The following is an 18829-nucleotide window of genomic DNA, read 5'->3' on the forward strand; positions in this document are numbered from 1 at the left end:
CCTTCTGCCCCATAACATGTTCTCTTCCTGAATTGTCACTCCCAACTTTGGCGTTCATATGTCCCATCACTATGACAATATCTCTTCTGGACACCTTATCTAGTACAGCTTGTAGTTGTTGGTAAAATTCTTCTTTTATCTCTTCTTCTGCTACATTGGTCGGGGCATAACACTGTACAATGCTAACTTTCTGGAACTTACAGAATTATTACTGTAGTTACTCTGAATTAAATGGGGAAATGAGTCTTCTTATATTTTTATTGGATTCAGAAAATTTTGACATTTAATATTTGATATGAATAGGGGAAAATTCTAGAGTGCTTTAAACCTTAGGTGCAATGCTTGAAGTTTCATTAAACACTGTGGTTTCTAAACATTTCCCAAATAAAGTGTTTTAATTTTAAAACATAAACCACTTTATAAAATGAACACATGAAAATGAAGATTACAGTTTGCATTAAAACACAAACAATCACAAGCTTTTTGCAAAACTGACAAGGAAGCAACGGGCAAGACAGGGATGATCCAATTTTGCCCCCCCCACACACACACACACTTTATTATTTGGTCACACATTCTCAGAAGTGTTGACGACTGTCTGAATTCAAAGCTAAATGTTGCAACTTTCAGGATTTCAAAATATGCTGGAAGTACAACTTTAATTGGTGGAATGGATTCAGAAGCTTTTAGGGTCTTACTGCATGTGGAGATTAAAAACGTGTGTGTGTTGGGGAGCTGTAACATTTAGAGGTGTAACAAGGCTTCTGTGTGTCTCAGTGTAACGTTACAGGGGAGTAGATAGAGTAACTGTGGAAGGCTAAGAATAATCTGCACATACTGCCTCTCTCCCTCCACTCTTCTGTTTCAGCTGATGATGTGCAAACCTCAGACGTGATGCAGTACCAAGGTAAGAGCGAGCTGCAGGCCTCCACCACACTCATGGTCAGAAAAAAGAAAAAAAAATCTGCATCCAGGCCGATCCATGAAAAATATCAGGAGCGGTGAAACAGGGCCTGAGTAGGTGGATCAGGCCCTCAGGCTTCTTCCAAACAAGGTCACTGTCCCAGCCCAGAGTTTCCACATTACATTTAGGGAATAACCCGGTTGTGTCTGATGAATCGCATCCGGCATAAAACTTGTGCCAAATCAACATACAAATCCACCTTGAATCTGCTGTGGTGACCCTAAGGCAGTGTTTCTCAACCTTTTTTGAGTCGCGGCACCCTTTTTATATTTACAAAATCCTGCGGCACACCACCAACTAAAATAATATTATAATTCTATTACCTCTGGTTTTGCGCAAAACCCAATTATCGCAATAGAAAATCGATACAGAAAACATCGCATTTCGAAAATCCTCAAGCATTTTGCGCTCTGATCTCAAGTAGGGCTGTCACGATTAGACATTTCTGGAGACGATTAATTGTCAGACAAATAATTGCGATTGACGAATATATTGTCTATTTTTTTTTTCTTTTTTTCCCCTTCTTTATATTCTACTATTGTAGTATAATTACACAACTCTGGAAGAACGTTTGGCTTCTGTGAAACTGGGAATGGTGCAACATTTTTATTTTTATCTTCATTTTACATACAGTCCCAACTTTTTCTGATTTGTGGTTGTTTCTGTTGCATTTCTGAAATTGTTTCTCCTCATCAGTCACGTTTTGTGCTTAAACACTACATTAAGCTCAAGACTGAACAAATAAATACCTTTGGAAAATAACAGCTGTTAAAGTTCAGAGTTCTCACCTGCTTTTTGTGATCTGTGCGTCTGAACATTTTTTTTTTTGTGTGTATCTCAGTTCATTCATATAGTCTCATTTTTTAAATATGTTTTTAAAGATATTTGACCGTTTATTTCATCTCATGATCTCATAAATTCAGCATACGACGCGCACATGGTGTGAACAGGACGGTAACGGCAGAATCACACCTTTAGAGAAAGTTCAGAGAGAAGTACTCAACAAAAATATAAACGCAACACTTTTGGTTTTGCTCCCATTTTGTATGAGATGAACTCAAAGATCTAAAACCTTTTCCACATACACAATACCACCATTTCCCTCAAATATTGTTCACAAACCAGTCTAAATCTGTGATAGTGAGCACTTCTCCTTTGCTGAGATAATCCATCCCACCTCACAGGTGTGCCATATCAAGATGCTGATTAGACACCATGATTAGTGCACAGGTGTGCCTTAGACTGCCCACAATAAAAGGCCACTCTGAAAGGTGCAATTTTATCACACAGCACAATGCCACAGATGTCGCAAGATTTGAGGGAGCGTGCAATTGGCATGCTGACAGCAGGAATGTCAACCAGAGCTGTTGCTCGTGTATTGAATGTTCATTTCTCTACCATAAGCCGTCTCCAAAGGCGTTTTAGAGAATTTGGCAGTACATCCAACCAGCCTCACAACCGCAGACCACGTGTAACCACACCAGCCCAGGACTTCCACATCCAGCATGTTCACCTCCAAGATCGTCTGAGACCAGCCACTCAGACAGCTGCTGAAACAATCGGTTTGCATAACCAAAGAATTTCTGCACAAACTGTCAGAAACCGTCTCAGGGAAGCTCATCTGCATGCTCGTCGTCCTCATCGGGGTCTCGACCTGACTCCAGTTCGTCGTCGTAACCGACTTGAGTGGGCAAATGCTCACATTCGCTGGCATTTGGCATGTTGGAGAGGTGTTCTCTTCACGGATGAATCCCGGTTCACACTGTCCAGGGCAGATGGCAGACAGCGTGTGTGGCGTCGTGTGGGTGAGCGGTTTTCTGATGTCAGTGTTGTTGATCGGGTGGCCCATGATGGCGGTGGGGTTATGGTATGGGCAGGTGTCTGTTATGGACGAAGAACACAGGTGCATTTTATTGATGGAATTTTGAATGCACAGAGATACCGTGACGAGATCCTGAGGCCCATTGTTGTGCCAACATCCAAGAACATCACCTCATGTTGCAGCGGGATAATGCACGGCCCCATGTTGCAAGGATCTGTACACAATTCTTGGAAGCTGAAAATGTCCCAGTTCTTGCATGGCCGGCATACTCACCGGACATGTCACTCATTGAGCATGTTTGGGATGCTCTGGACCGGCGTATACGACAGCGTGTACCAGTTCCTGCCAATATCCAGCAACTTCACACAGCCATTGAAGAGGAGTGGACCAACATTCCACAGGCCACAATTGACAACCTGATCAACTCTATGCGAAGGAGATGTGTTGCACTGCATGAGGCAAAAGGTGGTCACACCAGATACTGACTGGTATCCCCCCCAATAAAACAAAACTGCACCTTTCAGAGTGGCCTTTTATTGTGGACAGTCTAAGGCACACCTGTGCACTAATCATGGTGTCTAATCAGCATCTTGATATGGCACACCTGTAAGGTGGGATGGATTATCTCGGCAAAGGAGAAGTGCTCACTATCACAGATTTAGACTGGTTTGTGAACAATATTTGAGGGAAATGGTGATATTGTGTATGTGGAAAAAGTTTTAGATCTTTGAGTTCATCTCATACAAAATGGGAGCAAAACCAAAAGTGTTGCGTTTATATTTTTGTTGAGTATAAAAGCTTCACGTTTTCGTTTTGTTAACATGTTCACTCCATTTAAAATCCTCTCTCTGCGCCGCGCTCGCTGCGCACTGAACGTGTCCCGCCTGCATTCAGGAATCTCCCTCACCCACCCCCTCCCCTCCCTCGCAGTCTGCAGCCTGTTAACTCCGCGCGCGTGCGCACACAGGCGCACACACACACACCGACAGCTCCGCATTTTAGACGCGGCTTTTGAAGGAGACGACACTGTTTTAATCGGCCGTCAGCCTCCTTGTTATTGTCCCGCCTTAAGACGAGAGCGAGGCTGCAGAACAATGACGTCAGATTCTGAGTCGTTTTATGCTTTGTGGATAAAATAAATAATTCACGGTAATCGCGAATATGAAAAATAATCGCGAATATGAAAAATACCCACGGCACCCCTGACAATCGATCACGGCACCCTAGGGTGCCGCGGCACCCCGGTTGAGAATCACTGCCCTAAGGGAGCAGCCGAAAGGGCTTACTTTTTCACCATACTCACACATACATATTTTTTCCCTCACACATACATGTTTTTTCCCTCACACATACATGTTTCACTCAAACACACACTTTTCACTCACGCATACATGTTTTTTCCCTCACACATACATGTTTCACTCAAACACACACTTTTCACTCACGCATACATGTTTTTTCCCTCACACATACATGTTTCACTCAAACACACACTTTTCACTCACACATACATGTATTTCCCTCACACATACATGTTTCACTCAAACACACACTTTTCACTCACACATACATGTTTTTTCCCTCACACATACATGTTTCACTCAAACACACACTTTTCACTCACACATACATGTTTTTTCCCTCACACATACATGTTTCACTCAAACACACACTTTTCACTCACACATACATGTTTTTTCCCTCACACATACATGTTTCACTCAAACACACACTTTTCACTCACACATACATGTATTATCCTCACACATACATTTTTCCCTCACACATGCATGTATTTTTCCTCACACATACATTTTTCCGTCACACATACATGTATTTTCCCTCACACATACATGCATTTTTCCCTCACACATACATTTTTCCATCACACATACATGTATTTTCCCTCACACATACATTTTCCCTCATACATAAATTTTTCACTCATACATACATATATTTTCCCTCATACATACATTTTACACTCACACATACATATATTTTCCCTCATACATACATTTTTCACTCACACATACATGTATTTTCCTCACACATACATGCATTTTTCACTCACACATACATGTATTTTCCCTAACACATACATTTTCATTCATACATACATATATTTTACCTCATACATAAATTTTTCACTCACACATACATGTATTTTCCCTCACACATACATTTTTCACTCCCTCATATTCAACCGCTTATTCCAATTAAAGGTCATGGGGGGCTGAAGTTTATCCCAGCAGACATAGTGCGTGAGGCATCGTACACCCTGGACAGGACACCAGTCTGTCGCGGGGCTTTTTCACTCACATATACATGCATTTTCCCTCACACATACATTTTCCACTCACACACACACACACACATATTTTCCCATACACATACGAGTACATTTTTCCCTCACACATACATGGATTGTCACTCACACATACATTTTCCACTCATACATACATATATTTTTCCTCACACATACATTTTTCACTCACATATATTTCCCTTCACAGCTACATTTTCCATTCCCACACGCATGTATTTCCCCTCACACGTTTTTACTCATACAAACGTACATGTTCCCTCACACATACACTTTCCACTCACACATACATACATTTTCCCATACACTTTCCACTCACACATACATACATTTTCCCATACACATACACTTTCCACTCACACATACATACATTTTCCCATACACATACATTTTTCACTCAAACATACAACCCCAATTCCAGTGAAGTTGGGACATTGTGTGAAATGTAAATAAAAACAGAATACAATGATTTGCAAATCCTCTTCAACCTATATTCAATTGAATACACCACAAAGACAAGATATTTAATGTTCAAACTGATAAACTTTATTGTTTTTGTGCAAATATTTGCTCCTTTTGAAATGGATGCCTGCAACACGTTTCAAAAAAGCTGCGACAGTGGTATGTTTTCCACTGTGTTACATCACCTTTCCTTCTAACAACACTCGATAAGCGTTTGGGAACTGAGGACACGAATTGTGAGTGTCATGACTGGCTATAAAATGAGCATCCCCAAAAGCCTCAGCTGTAAAGCTGGACAACTTTGTGGGCAACTGCGTGAAAAAAAAATAGTCCAACAGTTTAAGAACAATGTTTCTCAATGTTCAATTGCAAGGAATTTATGGATTCCATCATTTACAGTCCATAAAATAATCAGAAGATTCAGAGAATCTTGAGAACTTTCTACACGTAAGCGGCAAGGCTGAAAACCAACATTGAATGCCTGTGACCTTCGATCCCTCAGGCGGCACTGCATTAAAAACCGACATCATTGTGTAAAGGATCTTACCACGTCGGCTCAGGAACACTTCAGAAAACCATTGTCAGTTAACACAGTTCGTCGCTACATCTACAAGTGCAAGTTGCAAGCTGAAGCCTCTTGCTTGCCTCTACTGGTGGTTGGCTCTCACTGCGGTATTGTATCACTTCCTGTTCCGGAGCACAGCGGTGTTTTGCTGTATCTGTTAGCTGTTTAATCTGCGTAGTTAGATTGATCTAGATAACTAGATAACGATTTGTTTCACAGTGTAATCTTCACATGCCTTAACTAAAGCACTCCCTCTGCTGAATCACCTCTAAATTATTTACACATTATTCACTTTGTGTGTTTTTAGGAATCTGCTAGCTTAGCGCAGCTACTAGCTCTTAGCCGGTTTAGCATGGCGGCTTCTCCTGTCTCTCCCGCACTTTTCTGCTCTGGGTGTGAAGTGTTTAGTTATTCCTCGGCCTCCTTTAGCAGTAATGGTACTTGTAATAATTGTAGCTTATTCATAGCTTTGGAGGTCAGGCTGGGTGAATTGGAGACTCGGCTCCGCACCGTGGAAAATCCTACAGCTAGCCAGGCCCCTGTAGTCGATGCGGACCAAGGTAGCTTAGCCGCCGTTAGTTCCCCTCCAGCAGATCCCGAGCAGCCGGGAAAGCAGGCCGACTGGGTGACTGTGAGGAGGAAGCGTAGTCCTAAACAGAAGCCCCGTGTACACCACCAACCCGTTCACATTTCTAACTGTTTTTCCCCACTCGGCGACACACCCGCCGAGGATCAAACTCTGGTTATTGGCGACTCTCCAGTAAAAATCTATTTAAGCATAAAAATTCAAAAAGAAGAAATAATATAGCACCTTCAACTGCACCACAGACTAAAACAGTTAAATGTGGTCTATTAAACATTAGATCTCTCTCTTCTAAGTCCCTGTTAGTAAATGATATAATAATTGATCAACATATTGATTTATTCTGCCTTACAGAAACCTGGTTACAGCAGGATGAATATGTTAGTTTAAATGAGTCAACACCCCCGAGTCACACTAACTGCCAGAACGCTCGTAGCACGGGCCGAGGCGGAGGATTAGCAGCAATCTTCCACTCCAGCTTATTAATTAATCAAAAACCCAGACAGAGCTTTAATTCATTTTGAAAGCTTGACTCTTAGTCTTGTCCATCCAAATTGGAAGTCCCAAAAACCAGTTTTATTTGTTGTTATCTATCGTCCACCTGGTCGTTACTGTGAGTTTCTCTGTGAATTTTCAGACCTTTTGTCTGACTTAGTGCTTAGCTCAGATAAGATAATTATAGTGGGCGATTTTAACATCCACACAGATGCTGAGAATGACAGTCTCAACACTGCATTTAATCTATTGTTAGACTCGACTGGCTTTGCTCAAAATGTAAATGAGTCCACCCACCACTTTAATCATACCTTAGATCTTGTTCTGACTTATGGAATGGAAATTGAAGACTTAACAGTATTCCCTGAAAACCCCCTTCTGTCTGATCATTTCTTAATAACATTTACATTTACTCTGATGGACTACCCAGCAGTGGGGAATAAGTTTCATTACACTAGAAGTCTTTCAGAAAGCGCTGTAACTAGGTTTAAGGATATGATTCCTTCTTTATGTTCTCCAGTGCCATATACCAACACAGTGCAGAGTAGCTACCTAAACTCTGTGAGTGAGATAGATTATCTCGTCAATAGTTTTACATCCTCATTGAAGACAACTTTGGATGCTGTAGCTCCTCTGAAAAAAGAGAGCCTTAAATCAGAAGTGCCTGACTCCGTGGTATAACTCACAAACTCGCAGCTTAAAGCAGATAACCCGTAAGTTGGAGAGGAAATGGCGTCTCACTAATTTAGAAGATCTTCACTTAGCCTGGAAAAAGAGTCTGTTGCTCTATAAAAAAAAAGCCCTCCGTAAAGCTAGGACATCTTACTACTCATCACTAATTGAAGAAAATAAGAACAACCACAGGTTTCTTTTCAGCACTGTAGCCAGGCTGACAAAGAGTCAGAGCTCTATTGAGCCGAGTATTCCTTTAAATTTAACTAGTAATGACTTCATGATTTTCTCTGCTAATAAAATTTTAACTATTAGAGAAAAAATTACTCATAACCATCCCAAAGACATATCGTTATCTTTGGCTGCTTTCAGTGATGCCGGTATTTGGTTAGACTCTTTCTCTCCGATTGTTCTGTCTGAGTTATTTTCATTAGTTACTTCCTCCAAACCATCAACATGTCTATTAGACCCCATTCCTACCAGGCTGCTCAAGGAAGCCCTACCATTAATTAATGCTTCGATCTTAAATATGATCAATCTATCTTTATTAGTTGGCTATGTACCACAGGCTTTTAAGGTGGCAGTAATTAAACCATTACTTAAAAAGCCATCACTTGACCCAGCTATCTTAGCTAATTATAGGCCAATCTCCAACCTTCCTTTTCTCTCAAAAATTCTTGAAAGGGTAGTTGTAAAACAGCTAACTGATCATCTGCAGAGGAATGATCTATTTGAAGAGTTTCAGTCAGGTTTTAGAATTCATAGTACAGAAACAGCATTAGTGAAGGTTACAAATCATCTTCTTATGGCCTCAGACAGTGGACTCATCTCTGTGCTTGTTCTGTTAGACCTCAGTGCTGCTTTTGATACTGTTGACCATAAAATTTTATTACAGAGATTAGAGCATGCCATAGGTATTAAAGGCACTGCGCTGCGGTGGTTTGAATCATATTTATCTAATAGATTACAACTTGTTCATGTAAATGGGGAATCTTCTTCACAGACTAAGGTTAATTATGGAGTTCCACAAGGTTCTGTGCTAGGACCAATTTTATTCACTTTATACATGTTTCCCTTAGGCAGAGGACACACACCAATTAGCTAAACTGCAGGATTGTCTTACAGACATAAAGACATGGATGACCTCTAATTTCCTGCTTTTAAACTCAGATAAAACTGAAGTTATTGTACTTGGCCCCACAAATCTTAGAAACATGGTGTCTAACCAGATCCTTACTCTGGATGGCATTACCCTGACCTCTAGTAATACTGTGAGAAATCTTGGAGTCATTTTTGATCAGGATATGTCATTCAATGCGCATACGAGGTCTATTAGATAAGAAACCGACACTTTTATTTTTTTTAACTATATGTATTTGAATGACGTGCGATTACACCAATCATGCTTGAACCCTCTTGCGCATGCGTGAGTGTTTTCATGCGTGTCGGTGACGTCATTTCCCTGTGGGCAGGCCTTGAGTGAGATGTGGTCCCGCCCTCTCGGCTGAATTCCTTTGTTTCACACGCTGCTCGAGACGTCGCGCGTTGCTTTATCAAAATTTTTTCTGGACCTGTGAGGAATATCCGAGTGGACACTATTCGAGAAATTAAGCTGGTTTTCGGTGAAAAGTTTAACGGCTGATGAGAGATTATGGGGTGTTTCTGTCGGTGTAAGGACTTCCCACGGAGCGGGACGTAGCGCAGCGCTTCCAGTCACCGTCGTCGGCCTGTTTCGACCTGAAAACATCCTAATTTAAGGCTTAATTCACCCAGGACGTCGTGAGACAACAGAGAAGATTTAGAAGAGGCCGGCATGAGGACTTTATGCAGACATTCCACTGTTCAAGGACATTTTTTAATGAAAGATATGCGCGCAAATTCGCCGAGTCCTTTCCGTGACGACTCGGCAAATCTGTGTGCGCCGCGACAGGAAAAACACCTCCGTGTTGAAAACCATTTGTAAAATTCAGGCGGCTTTTGATGGCTTTCAACAAGTGAGTATCTGAGAAATTGTTTAACAGCTTGGGCATGTTCCAACTTCAATCAATCAATCAATTTTATTTATATAGTGCCACATCACAACAAACAGTTGCCCCAAGGCGCTTTATATTGTAAGGCAAGGCCATACAATAATTACGTAAAAACCCCAACGGTCAAAACGACCCCCTGTGAGCAAGCACTTGGCGACAGTGGGAAGGAACTTATCCGTTAAGGTTTCCAACGGAGGTGTTTTTCCTGTCGCGACCCCCCGCGGTCGGGTCCGGCCCGACATGCGACTCTGCCCGCACGTTCTTTCATTACAAAATGTCTGTTAACAATGGAATGTCCGAATAAACTCCTCATGCCGACTTCTTCTGAAAGTTCTCTGTTCTCTGACGACTTCCTGGGTCAACAGAGCCTGAAATGTGGAAGTTTTCAACTTGAAACTGCGAGACGCTGCCGCCTCGAAGCACAGATCGCCGTCAGGCACCGTGGGCTGTCCTTACGGCGACACTACCAGACCAAAATCTCTCATCAGCCGTTAAAATTTTTACCGAAAACCAGCTGAATTTATCGAATGGTGTCCACTCAGTTGTGCCTTACAGTTTTGAAAAAAATTTGATCAAACAAAGCAGCAGTCTCTGAGCCATTCCTAAACAATGAAAAAAATCGACGAGAGGGTGGACCACTCCTCACTCAAAGACTGCCCACAGGTGAATGACGTAACCGACAGGCGTGAAAAAACTCTCGCATGCCATGGGTTCAAGCGTGTCTGATGTAATCACACGTGATTCAAATCCATATGGTTTTTGAAAAAAATAATAAGATCGGATACTTTTCTAATAGACCTCGTATTAAACAAATATGTAGGATTGCTTTTTTGCATTTGCGCAATATCTCTAAAATTAGAAAGGTCTTGTCTCAGAGTGATGCTGAAAAACTAATTCATGCATTTATTTCATCTAGGCTGGACTATTGTAATTCATTATTATCAGGTTGTCCTAAAAGTTCCCTGAAAAGCCTTCAGTTAATTCAAAATGCTGCAGCTAGAGTACTGACAGGGACTACAAGGAGAGAGCATATCTCACCCATATTGGCCTCTCTTCATTGGCTTCCTGTTAATTCTAGAATAGAATTTAAAATTATTCTTCTTACTTATAAGGTTTTGAATAATCAGATCCCATCTGTATGGCCTTGCCTTACAATATAAAGCGCCTTGGGGCAACTGTTTGTTGTGATTTGGCGCTATATAAATAAAATTGATTGATTGATTGATTGATTGATCTTATCTTAGGGACCTCATAGTACCATATCACCCCAATAGAGCACTTCGCTCTCAGACTGCAGGCTTACTTGTAGTTCCTAGGGTTTGTAAGAGTAGAATGGGAGGCAGAGCCTTCAGCTTTCAGGCTCCTCTCCTGTGGAACCAACTCCCAATTCGGATCAGGGAGACAGACACCCTGTCTACTTTTAGGATTAGGCTTAAAACTTTCCTTTTTGCTAAAGCTTATAGTTAGGGCTGGATCAGGTGACCCTGAACCATCCCTTAGTTATGCTGCTATAGACGTAGACTGCTGGGGGGTTCCCATGATGCACTGTTTCTTTCTCTTTTTTCTCTGTATGCACCACTCTGCATTTAATCATTAGTGATCGATCTCTGCTCCCCTCCACAGCATGTCTTTTTCCTGATTCTCTCCCTCAGCCCCAACCAGTCCCAGCAGAAGACTGCCCCTCCCTGAGCCTGGTTCTGCTGGAGGTTTCTTCCTGTTAAAAGGGAGTTTTTCCTTCCCACTGTCGCCAAGTGCTTGCTCACAGGGGGTCATTTTGACCGTTTGGGGTTTTTCTGTAATTATTGTATGGCTTTGCCTTACGATATAAAGCGCCTTGGGGCAACTGTTTGTTGTGATTTGGTGCTATATAAATAAAATTGATTTGATTTGATTTGAAGTTAAAACTCTACCATGCAAAGCGAAAGCCATACATCAACAACATCCAGAAACACCGCCTCCTTCTCTGGGCCCGAGCTCATTTGAAATGGACAGACACAAAGTGGAAAAGTGTGCTGTGGTCTGATGAGTCCACATTTCAAATTGTTTTTGGAAATCATGGATGTCGTGTCCTCCGGACAAAAGAGGAAAAAGACCATCCAGATTGTTACCATCACAAAGTTCAAAAGCCAGCATCTGTGATGGTATGGGGGTGTGTTAGTGCCCATGTCATGGGCAACTTACACATCTGTGATGGCACCATCAATGCTGAAAGGTACATCCAGGTTTTGGAGCAACACATGCTGCATCCAAGCAACATCTTTTTCAGGGACGTCCTTGCTTATTTCAGCAAGACAATGCCAAGACACATTCTGCACATGTTACAACAGCGTGGCTTCTTAAAAAAAGAGTGCGGGTACTAGACTGGCCTGCCTGCAGTCCAGACCTGTCGCCCATTGAAAATGTGTGGTGCATCATGAAGCACAAAATACGACAACGGAGACCCCGGACAACCTGGTCTCACGGCAAGTCGTGATTCAGCAGCACGAAATACACATTAATCTATTGGTTCGTGATATTGTGACGAAAAGTGCCTCATTTTTGTCACGGCAGCACAAATTCATTCTAATTCAATCCGTGATGGAGGCATGAAATTAAAAGTGAAGCGGGGAAGTCGGGGTGCTTATGGTTAGGGTGGGGGGAAGGAGTAGGATTAGGCTATGGTTAAGGTTAGGGTTGGGGTAGAAGTAGGGTTAGTAATAGTGAGTTTAAAAAAAAAAAAATCACAAAAATTTGACTCAGTTCGTGACGGGAGCACGAAAAAAAATGTGAGACTGGGCTGCCCCGGACTGTTGAACAACTGAAGTTGTACATCAAGCAAGAATGGGAAAGAATTCTACCTGCAAAGCTTCAACAATTCGTGTCCTCAGTTCCCAAATGCTTATTGAGTGTTGTTAGAAGGAAAGATGATGTAACACAGTGGTAAACGTACCACTGTCCCAGCTTTTTTGAAATGTGTTGCAGGAATCCATTTCAAAATGAGCAAAAGCTTTGCCCAAAAGCAATAAAGTTTATCAGTTTGAACATTAAATATCTTGTCTTTGTGGTATATTCAACTGAATATAGGTTGTAGAGGATTTGCAAATCATTGTATTCTGTTTTTATTTACATTTTACAAAACGCCCCAACGTCACTGGAATTGAGGTTGTACATATATTTTCCCTCACACATACATTTTTTCACTCACATATACATATATTTTCCCTCACACATACATTTTCCCTCATACATACATTTTTCACTCACACATACATATACAGTGGGGAAAATAAGTATTTGACCCCCTGTCAGTTTTGCAGGTTTTCCCACCTACAAAGAATGGAGAGGTCTGTAATTTTTATCGTAGGTACACTTCAACTGTGAGAGACAGAATCTAAAAAAAATCCATAAAATCACAATGTATCATTTTTTAATAATTAATTTGTATGTTACTGCTGCAAATAAGTATTTGAACACCTACCAACCAGCTTGTTTTCCACACAGTTCAATAATTGATGACATGTTGAATCCACGGCCCTCTTCTTTGGAATACAGCTGCAACACGCACATTGAAGTTTGTGATGACATTGCCACACATCTCAAGAGGGATTCTCTGAATTTCTTTTTCATTTTCAGGAATAGCAGTTCTTGAAAATGAAAAAGAAATCTTTGTTATTTTGGAAATTGTAGGAATTAAAAAAGTGGTAACATTTTATTAGCCCACCCTGTTTTCCCTCACACATACATTTTTCACTCACACATACATATATTTTCCCCTCACACATATATATTTTCCCATACACATATTTTTCCACCCACACATACATATTTTCTCTCTCACATACATACATATATATATATATATATATATATATATATATATATATATATGTGTGTGTGTGTGTGTGTGTGTGTGTGTGTGTGTATCTTCCCTCACGCATACATTTTCCACTCACACATACATATATTTCCCCTCACACATATATATTTTCCCATACACATTTTTCCACCCACACATACATATTTTCCCTCTCACATACATACATATAAATATATATATATATATATATATATATATATATATATATATATATATATATATATATATATATATATATATATATATATATTTATTTATTTATATATGTGTGTGTATCTTCCCTCACGCATACATTTTCCACTCACACATACATATATTTCCCCTCACACATATATTTTTTCACTCACACATACATATATTTTTCGTCACACATACATTTGTTACTCACACATACACACAAATATTTTTCTCTCTCTCACACACACACGCACTTCCTCTCATATACAGTAGTGTTCAGAATAATAGTAGTGCTATGTGACTAAAAAGATTAATCCAGGTTTTGAGTATATTTCTTATTGTTACATGGGAAACAAGGTACCAGTAGATTCAGTAGATTCTCAAAAATCCAACAAGACCAAGCATTCATGATATGCACACTCTTAAGGCTATGAAATTGGGCTATTAGTAAAAAAAGTAGAAAAGGGGGTGTTCACAATAATAGTAGTGTGGCATTCAGTCAGTGAGTTTGTCAATTTTGTGGAACAAACAGGCGTGAATCAGGTGTCCCCTATTTAAGGATGAAGCCAGCACCTGTTGAACATGCTTTTCTCTTTGAAAGTCTGAGGAAAATGGGACGTTCAAGACATTGTTCAGAAGAATGGCGTAGTTTGATTAAAAAGTTGATTGGAGAGGGGAAAACCTATACGCAGGTGCAAAAAATTATAGGCTGTTCATCTACAATGATCTCCAGTGCTTTAAAATAGACAAAAAAAAAACAGAGACGCGTGGAAGACAACGGAAAACAACCATCAAAATGGATAGAAGAATAACCAGAATGGCAAAGGCTCACCCATTGATCAGCTCCAGGATGATCAAAGACAGTCTGGAGTTACCTGTAAGTGCTGTGACAGTTAGAAGATGCCTATGTGAAGCTAATTTATTTGCAAGAATCCCCCACACAGTCCCTCTGTTAAATAAAAGACATGTGCAGAAGAGGTTACAATTTGCCAAAGAACACATCAACTGGCCTAAAGAGAAATGGAGGAATATTTTGTGGACTGATGAGAGTAAAATTGTTCTTTTTGGGTCCAAGGGCCACAGACAGTTTGTGAGACGACCCCCAAACTCTGAATTCAAGCCACAGGTCACAGTGAAGACAGTGAAGCATGGTGGTGCAAGCATCATGATATGGGCATGTTTCTCCTACTATGGTGTTGGGCCTATATATCGCATACCAGGTATCATGGATCAGTTTGGATATGTCAAAATACTTGAAGAGGTCATGTTGCCTTATGCTGAAGAGGACATGCCCTTGAAATGGGTGTTTCAACAAGACAATGACCCCAAGCACACTAGTAAACAAGCAAAATCTTGGTTTCAAACCAACAAAATTAATGCCTCGCAGGTGTGAAGAAATCATGAAAAACTGTGGTTATACAACTAAATACTAGTTTAGTGATTCACAGGATTGCTAAAAAAGCAGTTTGAACATAACAGTTTTGAGTTTGTAGCGTCAACAGCAGATGCTACTATTATTGTGAACACCCCCTTTTCTACTTTTTTTTTTTTTTTTTTTTACTAATAGCCCAATTTCATAGCCTTAAGAGTGTACATATCATGAATGCTTGGTCTTGTTGGATTTGTGAGAATCTACTGAATCTACTGGTACGTTGTTTCCCATATAACAATAAGAAATATACTCAAAACCTGGATTAATCTTTTTAGTCACATAGCACTACTATTATTCTGAACACTACTGTACATGTGTTTCAGAATATAAGTATGTGTGGCCTTGATGGTCCAGCACTGTACTGTATTTGAGAATGATAGTATTTGTATGTGAGAAGGGAAAATATATAAATATGAGGATCTAAAAATGACAGTCCTAAATCAACACCTGCTTATTTATTTATTTCAAAGTTCGTCTGGTAAACGGTCGTGACAGGTGTGAGGGTCGTGTGGAAGTCTACTACAACGGGGAATGGGGCACAGTATGTGACGATGATTGGGACATGGTTGATTCCAATGTGGTGTGTCGACAACTGGGCTGTGGACGGGCTGTGGCCGTGGGCAGCAGATCTCGCTTCAGACAAGGGACCGGACCCATCCTACTGGATAACGTGGACTGCAAAGGATCAGAGACTGACCTCAGCCAGTGTGCCAGTCACGGCTGGGGTACCCATAACTGCTACCACTATGAGGATGTAGCTATAACTTGCAGAGGTAACTCACTGTGCTACCTATAAGTAACTAAAATAACACCTCCAGATTTATTTAGTGACATTTTACTTTTTTTCTTCTGTCAGAACCGTCAGCCGTGAAAGGCCCAGATGAGATCACCACACGGCCACCCTGGGACTCAGATATTGGTAGGCCGCCCTGCTTTCATCTACCTGATATTAACAGTCTGTCACTGTGACCGATCATAGTTAAATATACACAGTGCTGTGTAGGACTTTTAGGCAAGCTATACCTTTTTTTTAGAAGATAAAACAGAAGATAAAATTTGAAATGCCCAAACATTCCTATTCCAACAAAAATCAAACATGACTTACATGACTTTAAAATTTAATTTGATAAAATCACAAGTTAAAGTGGGGTTCTTAATTTTCAATGAACAAAAAAAAAAATAGTGCAGTGCTTGTAGGAAATTTGTATTCCTTCAGAAAATTCGGAGTTTAAGTAGAGGTCTCATGGATAGTCGTATAAGGCAGTGCTTGAAGGTGGGATGTAGAAAGAGGTGTACTTATGTTATATTATATTATTATTTGAATATAGTATTTCATATTATTTTAAGAAATTACTTTTATTACCAATTATATGAAAATAAACAGATTCCTAAACACGTTATTGGAAGAGACTCAGACAAAATTAAACAGAACATCCTCACTATCCCACCTCAAGAGTTTAATTAAACTTGAACTCACAGCAAATATAGGTTTTATTCAGCTTATGTACTTACTGAAACGTTGTACAAATAGTGGGAAATTTGTTGATGTTAGCAAAAAACGGGTTTTAGCTAATGTCTCCTCAGTGTTGTCAAGTTAAACTCAGTCACAAGGAACACTGACAACATGCATTTCATAGTAAAAGTATTTGCTGGGATGCTGGCATTAAATGTTTTAATGTGAAATGGTGCGAGCAATATGAACTACCTTTTTTCTTTAATTTAAGAAACTTTATTGAAAATAACAAGTATACAATCATAGAAAACAGAACAGAGAAAAGAAAGTCCAGAGGTATTAAACAAAAATATTCAAGGAGGTGACAGTTTTTAATCACCTTTTGGTTCCTTGATTTCGAGCAACATGAACTATCTGATGTTTAACTTTGCTACCAGTGACATCAGCGAGCCATGCCATCTTGGAAGTAAGAATGTTAATCAAAATAAAGCTTTCAAAATAAAGGTTTTGAAAATTAATTCCCAAAATTTTCATAATAAAGGATGCAGATCATCGTGCTATGCGCAAGCCATATCCAAAAGCTGAGACCCATCTGACAAATAGAGCGATATGTGAGACACACACACACACACACACACACACACACACACACACACACACACACACACACACACACACACACACACACACACACACACACACACACACACACACACACATCTTGCTTAACTTTGATTTCTTTGTAGGTTCACTCAATATTAAAGTATTTATAAAAATCTGATTAAATAATACCCATTTTCCAAGATAATTATCTTTTGTTTCAGGTGGAAGACAATCACACATTTTATTTGTTTGGACTAATTTATAAATATTACATATTTAATAACACTAAATGTACCTAAAACATCTGCACATTATTGCATATTTAAAAGAAAACATAAAAGCAAATGATGAGTCATCTGACTATGAGATCTTCTGGAGTTACACATACTTTTAAAAGTAAACAAAAAATGTTTTCAAATCACATATTCAGGTCACCTTGTTGAACAATATGTGAATAATTGATGTAACATGTGAATTTCTCCACTGTGAGATCAATAAAGTCTTATCTTAATTATTACATATTTAAAGTACTGTACATGTGTAAAGCTATACAAATTTTACCAGCCATCAAGTAGAGATCATGATAAAATGAATCATTTTGTATGACAGCTTTTATACAACAAATTCAATTTCAATTTATTTAATTTATATAGCACCAAATCACAACAGAGTTGCCTTAAGGCACATCACACAAGTAAGGTCTAACCTTACCAACCCCCAGAGCAAGCACACAGGCGACCGTGGTAAAACTCCCCCTGATGATTTGAGGAAGACACCTCAAGCAGAACAGACTCAAGGGGGTGACCCTCTGGTTGGGCCATGCTACTGACACAATTTACAAAACGAATATACGGGAAATTTTGGGCGTTCATGCCGGTACGCAGGATGGGAGGGTTGCAGAAGAAGACACCACCCCCATCTCTGGATGGAACCGCACCTCAAGCAGAGAGAAAAAAAAAAGAATCAGGCGGCAGAAAGACAACAAATACAGAATAATTTGTCAGCATTAAGCAACAAGAAAAACAGAAGAAATACTAAGGTGATCGCTGACCACTAGCCCTAAGCTTCACTAAAATACCCAGACTTTAGATAAAGTTGAGGCCGTGGCCCGCTCTGTTTACTAATAAAATGAATTTAAAAGGGTAAAAAGCATTGTAACATACTATGGCAGTAAGCTAGCCATATGAAAGAGAAAATAAGTGCGTCTTATGTCTGGACTTGAAAGTCTCAACAGAATGTGTTTTATTGATGCGGGGAGATCATTCCACAAAACAGGGACACGATAAGCGAAAGCTCTGTGAGCTACAGACTTTTTATTCACCCCAGAGACAGAAAGTAGTCCTGCACTTTAAGAATGCAGAGCCCGGGCCGGTACGTAGGGTTTAAGCA

General features: G+C 40.0%; 1 protein-coding gene across 1 annotated transcript in view; it reads left to right on the forward strand.

Annotated features, from left to right (window-relative positions):
* Positions 1-870: 870 nt before the first annotated feature.
* Positions 871-18829, forward strand: part of LOC117516466 (scavenger receptor cysteine-rich domain-containing group B protein) — a 42353-nt gene continuing 24394 nt past the window's right edge. Inside the window, exons 1-3 of the mRNA XM_034177381.1 lie at positions 871-907; positions 15855-16157; positions 16241-16303. Of these exons, the coding sequence (XP_034033272.1) occupies positions 895-907; positions 15855-16157; positions 16241-16303 (379 nt within the window). The 5' untranslated portion in view covers positions 871-894. The remainder of the gene's footprint in view (positions 908-15854; positions 16158-16240; positions 16304-18829) is intronic.

The sequence above is a fragment of the Thalassophryne amazonica genome, chromosome 9, assembly GCF_902500255.1.
Source record: "Thalassophryne amazonica chromosome 9, fThaAma1.1, whole genome shotgun sequence".
In the NCBI taxonomy this organism is placed as follows: domain Eukaryota; kingdom Metazoa; phylum Chordata; class Actinopteri; order Batrachoidiformes; family Batrachoididae; genus Thalassophryne; species Thalassophryne amazonica.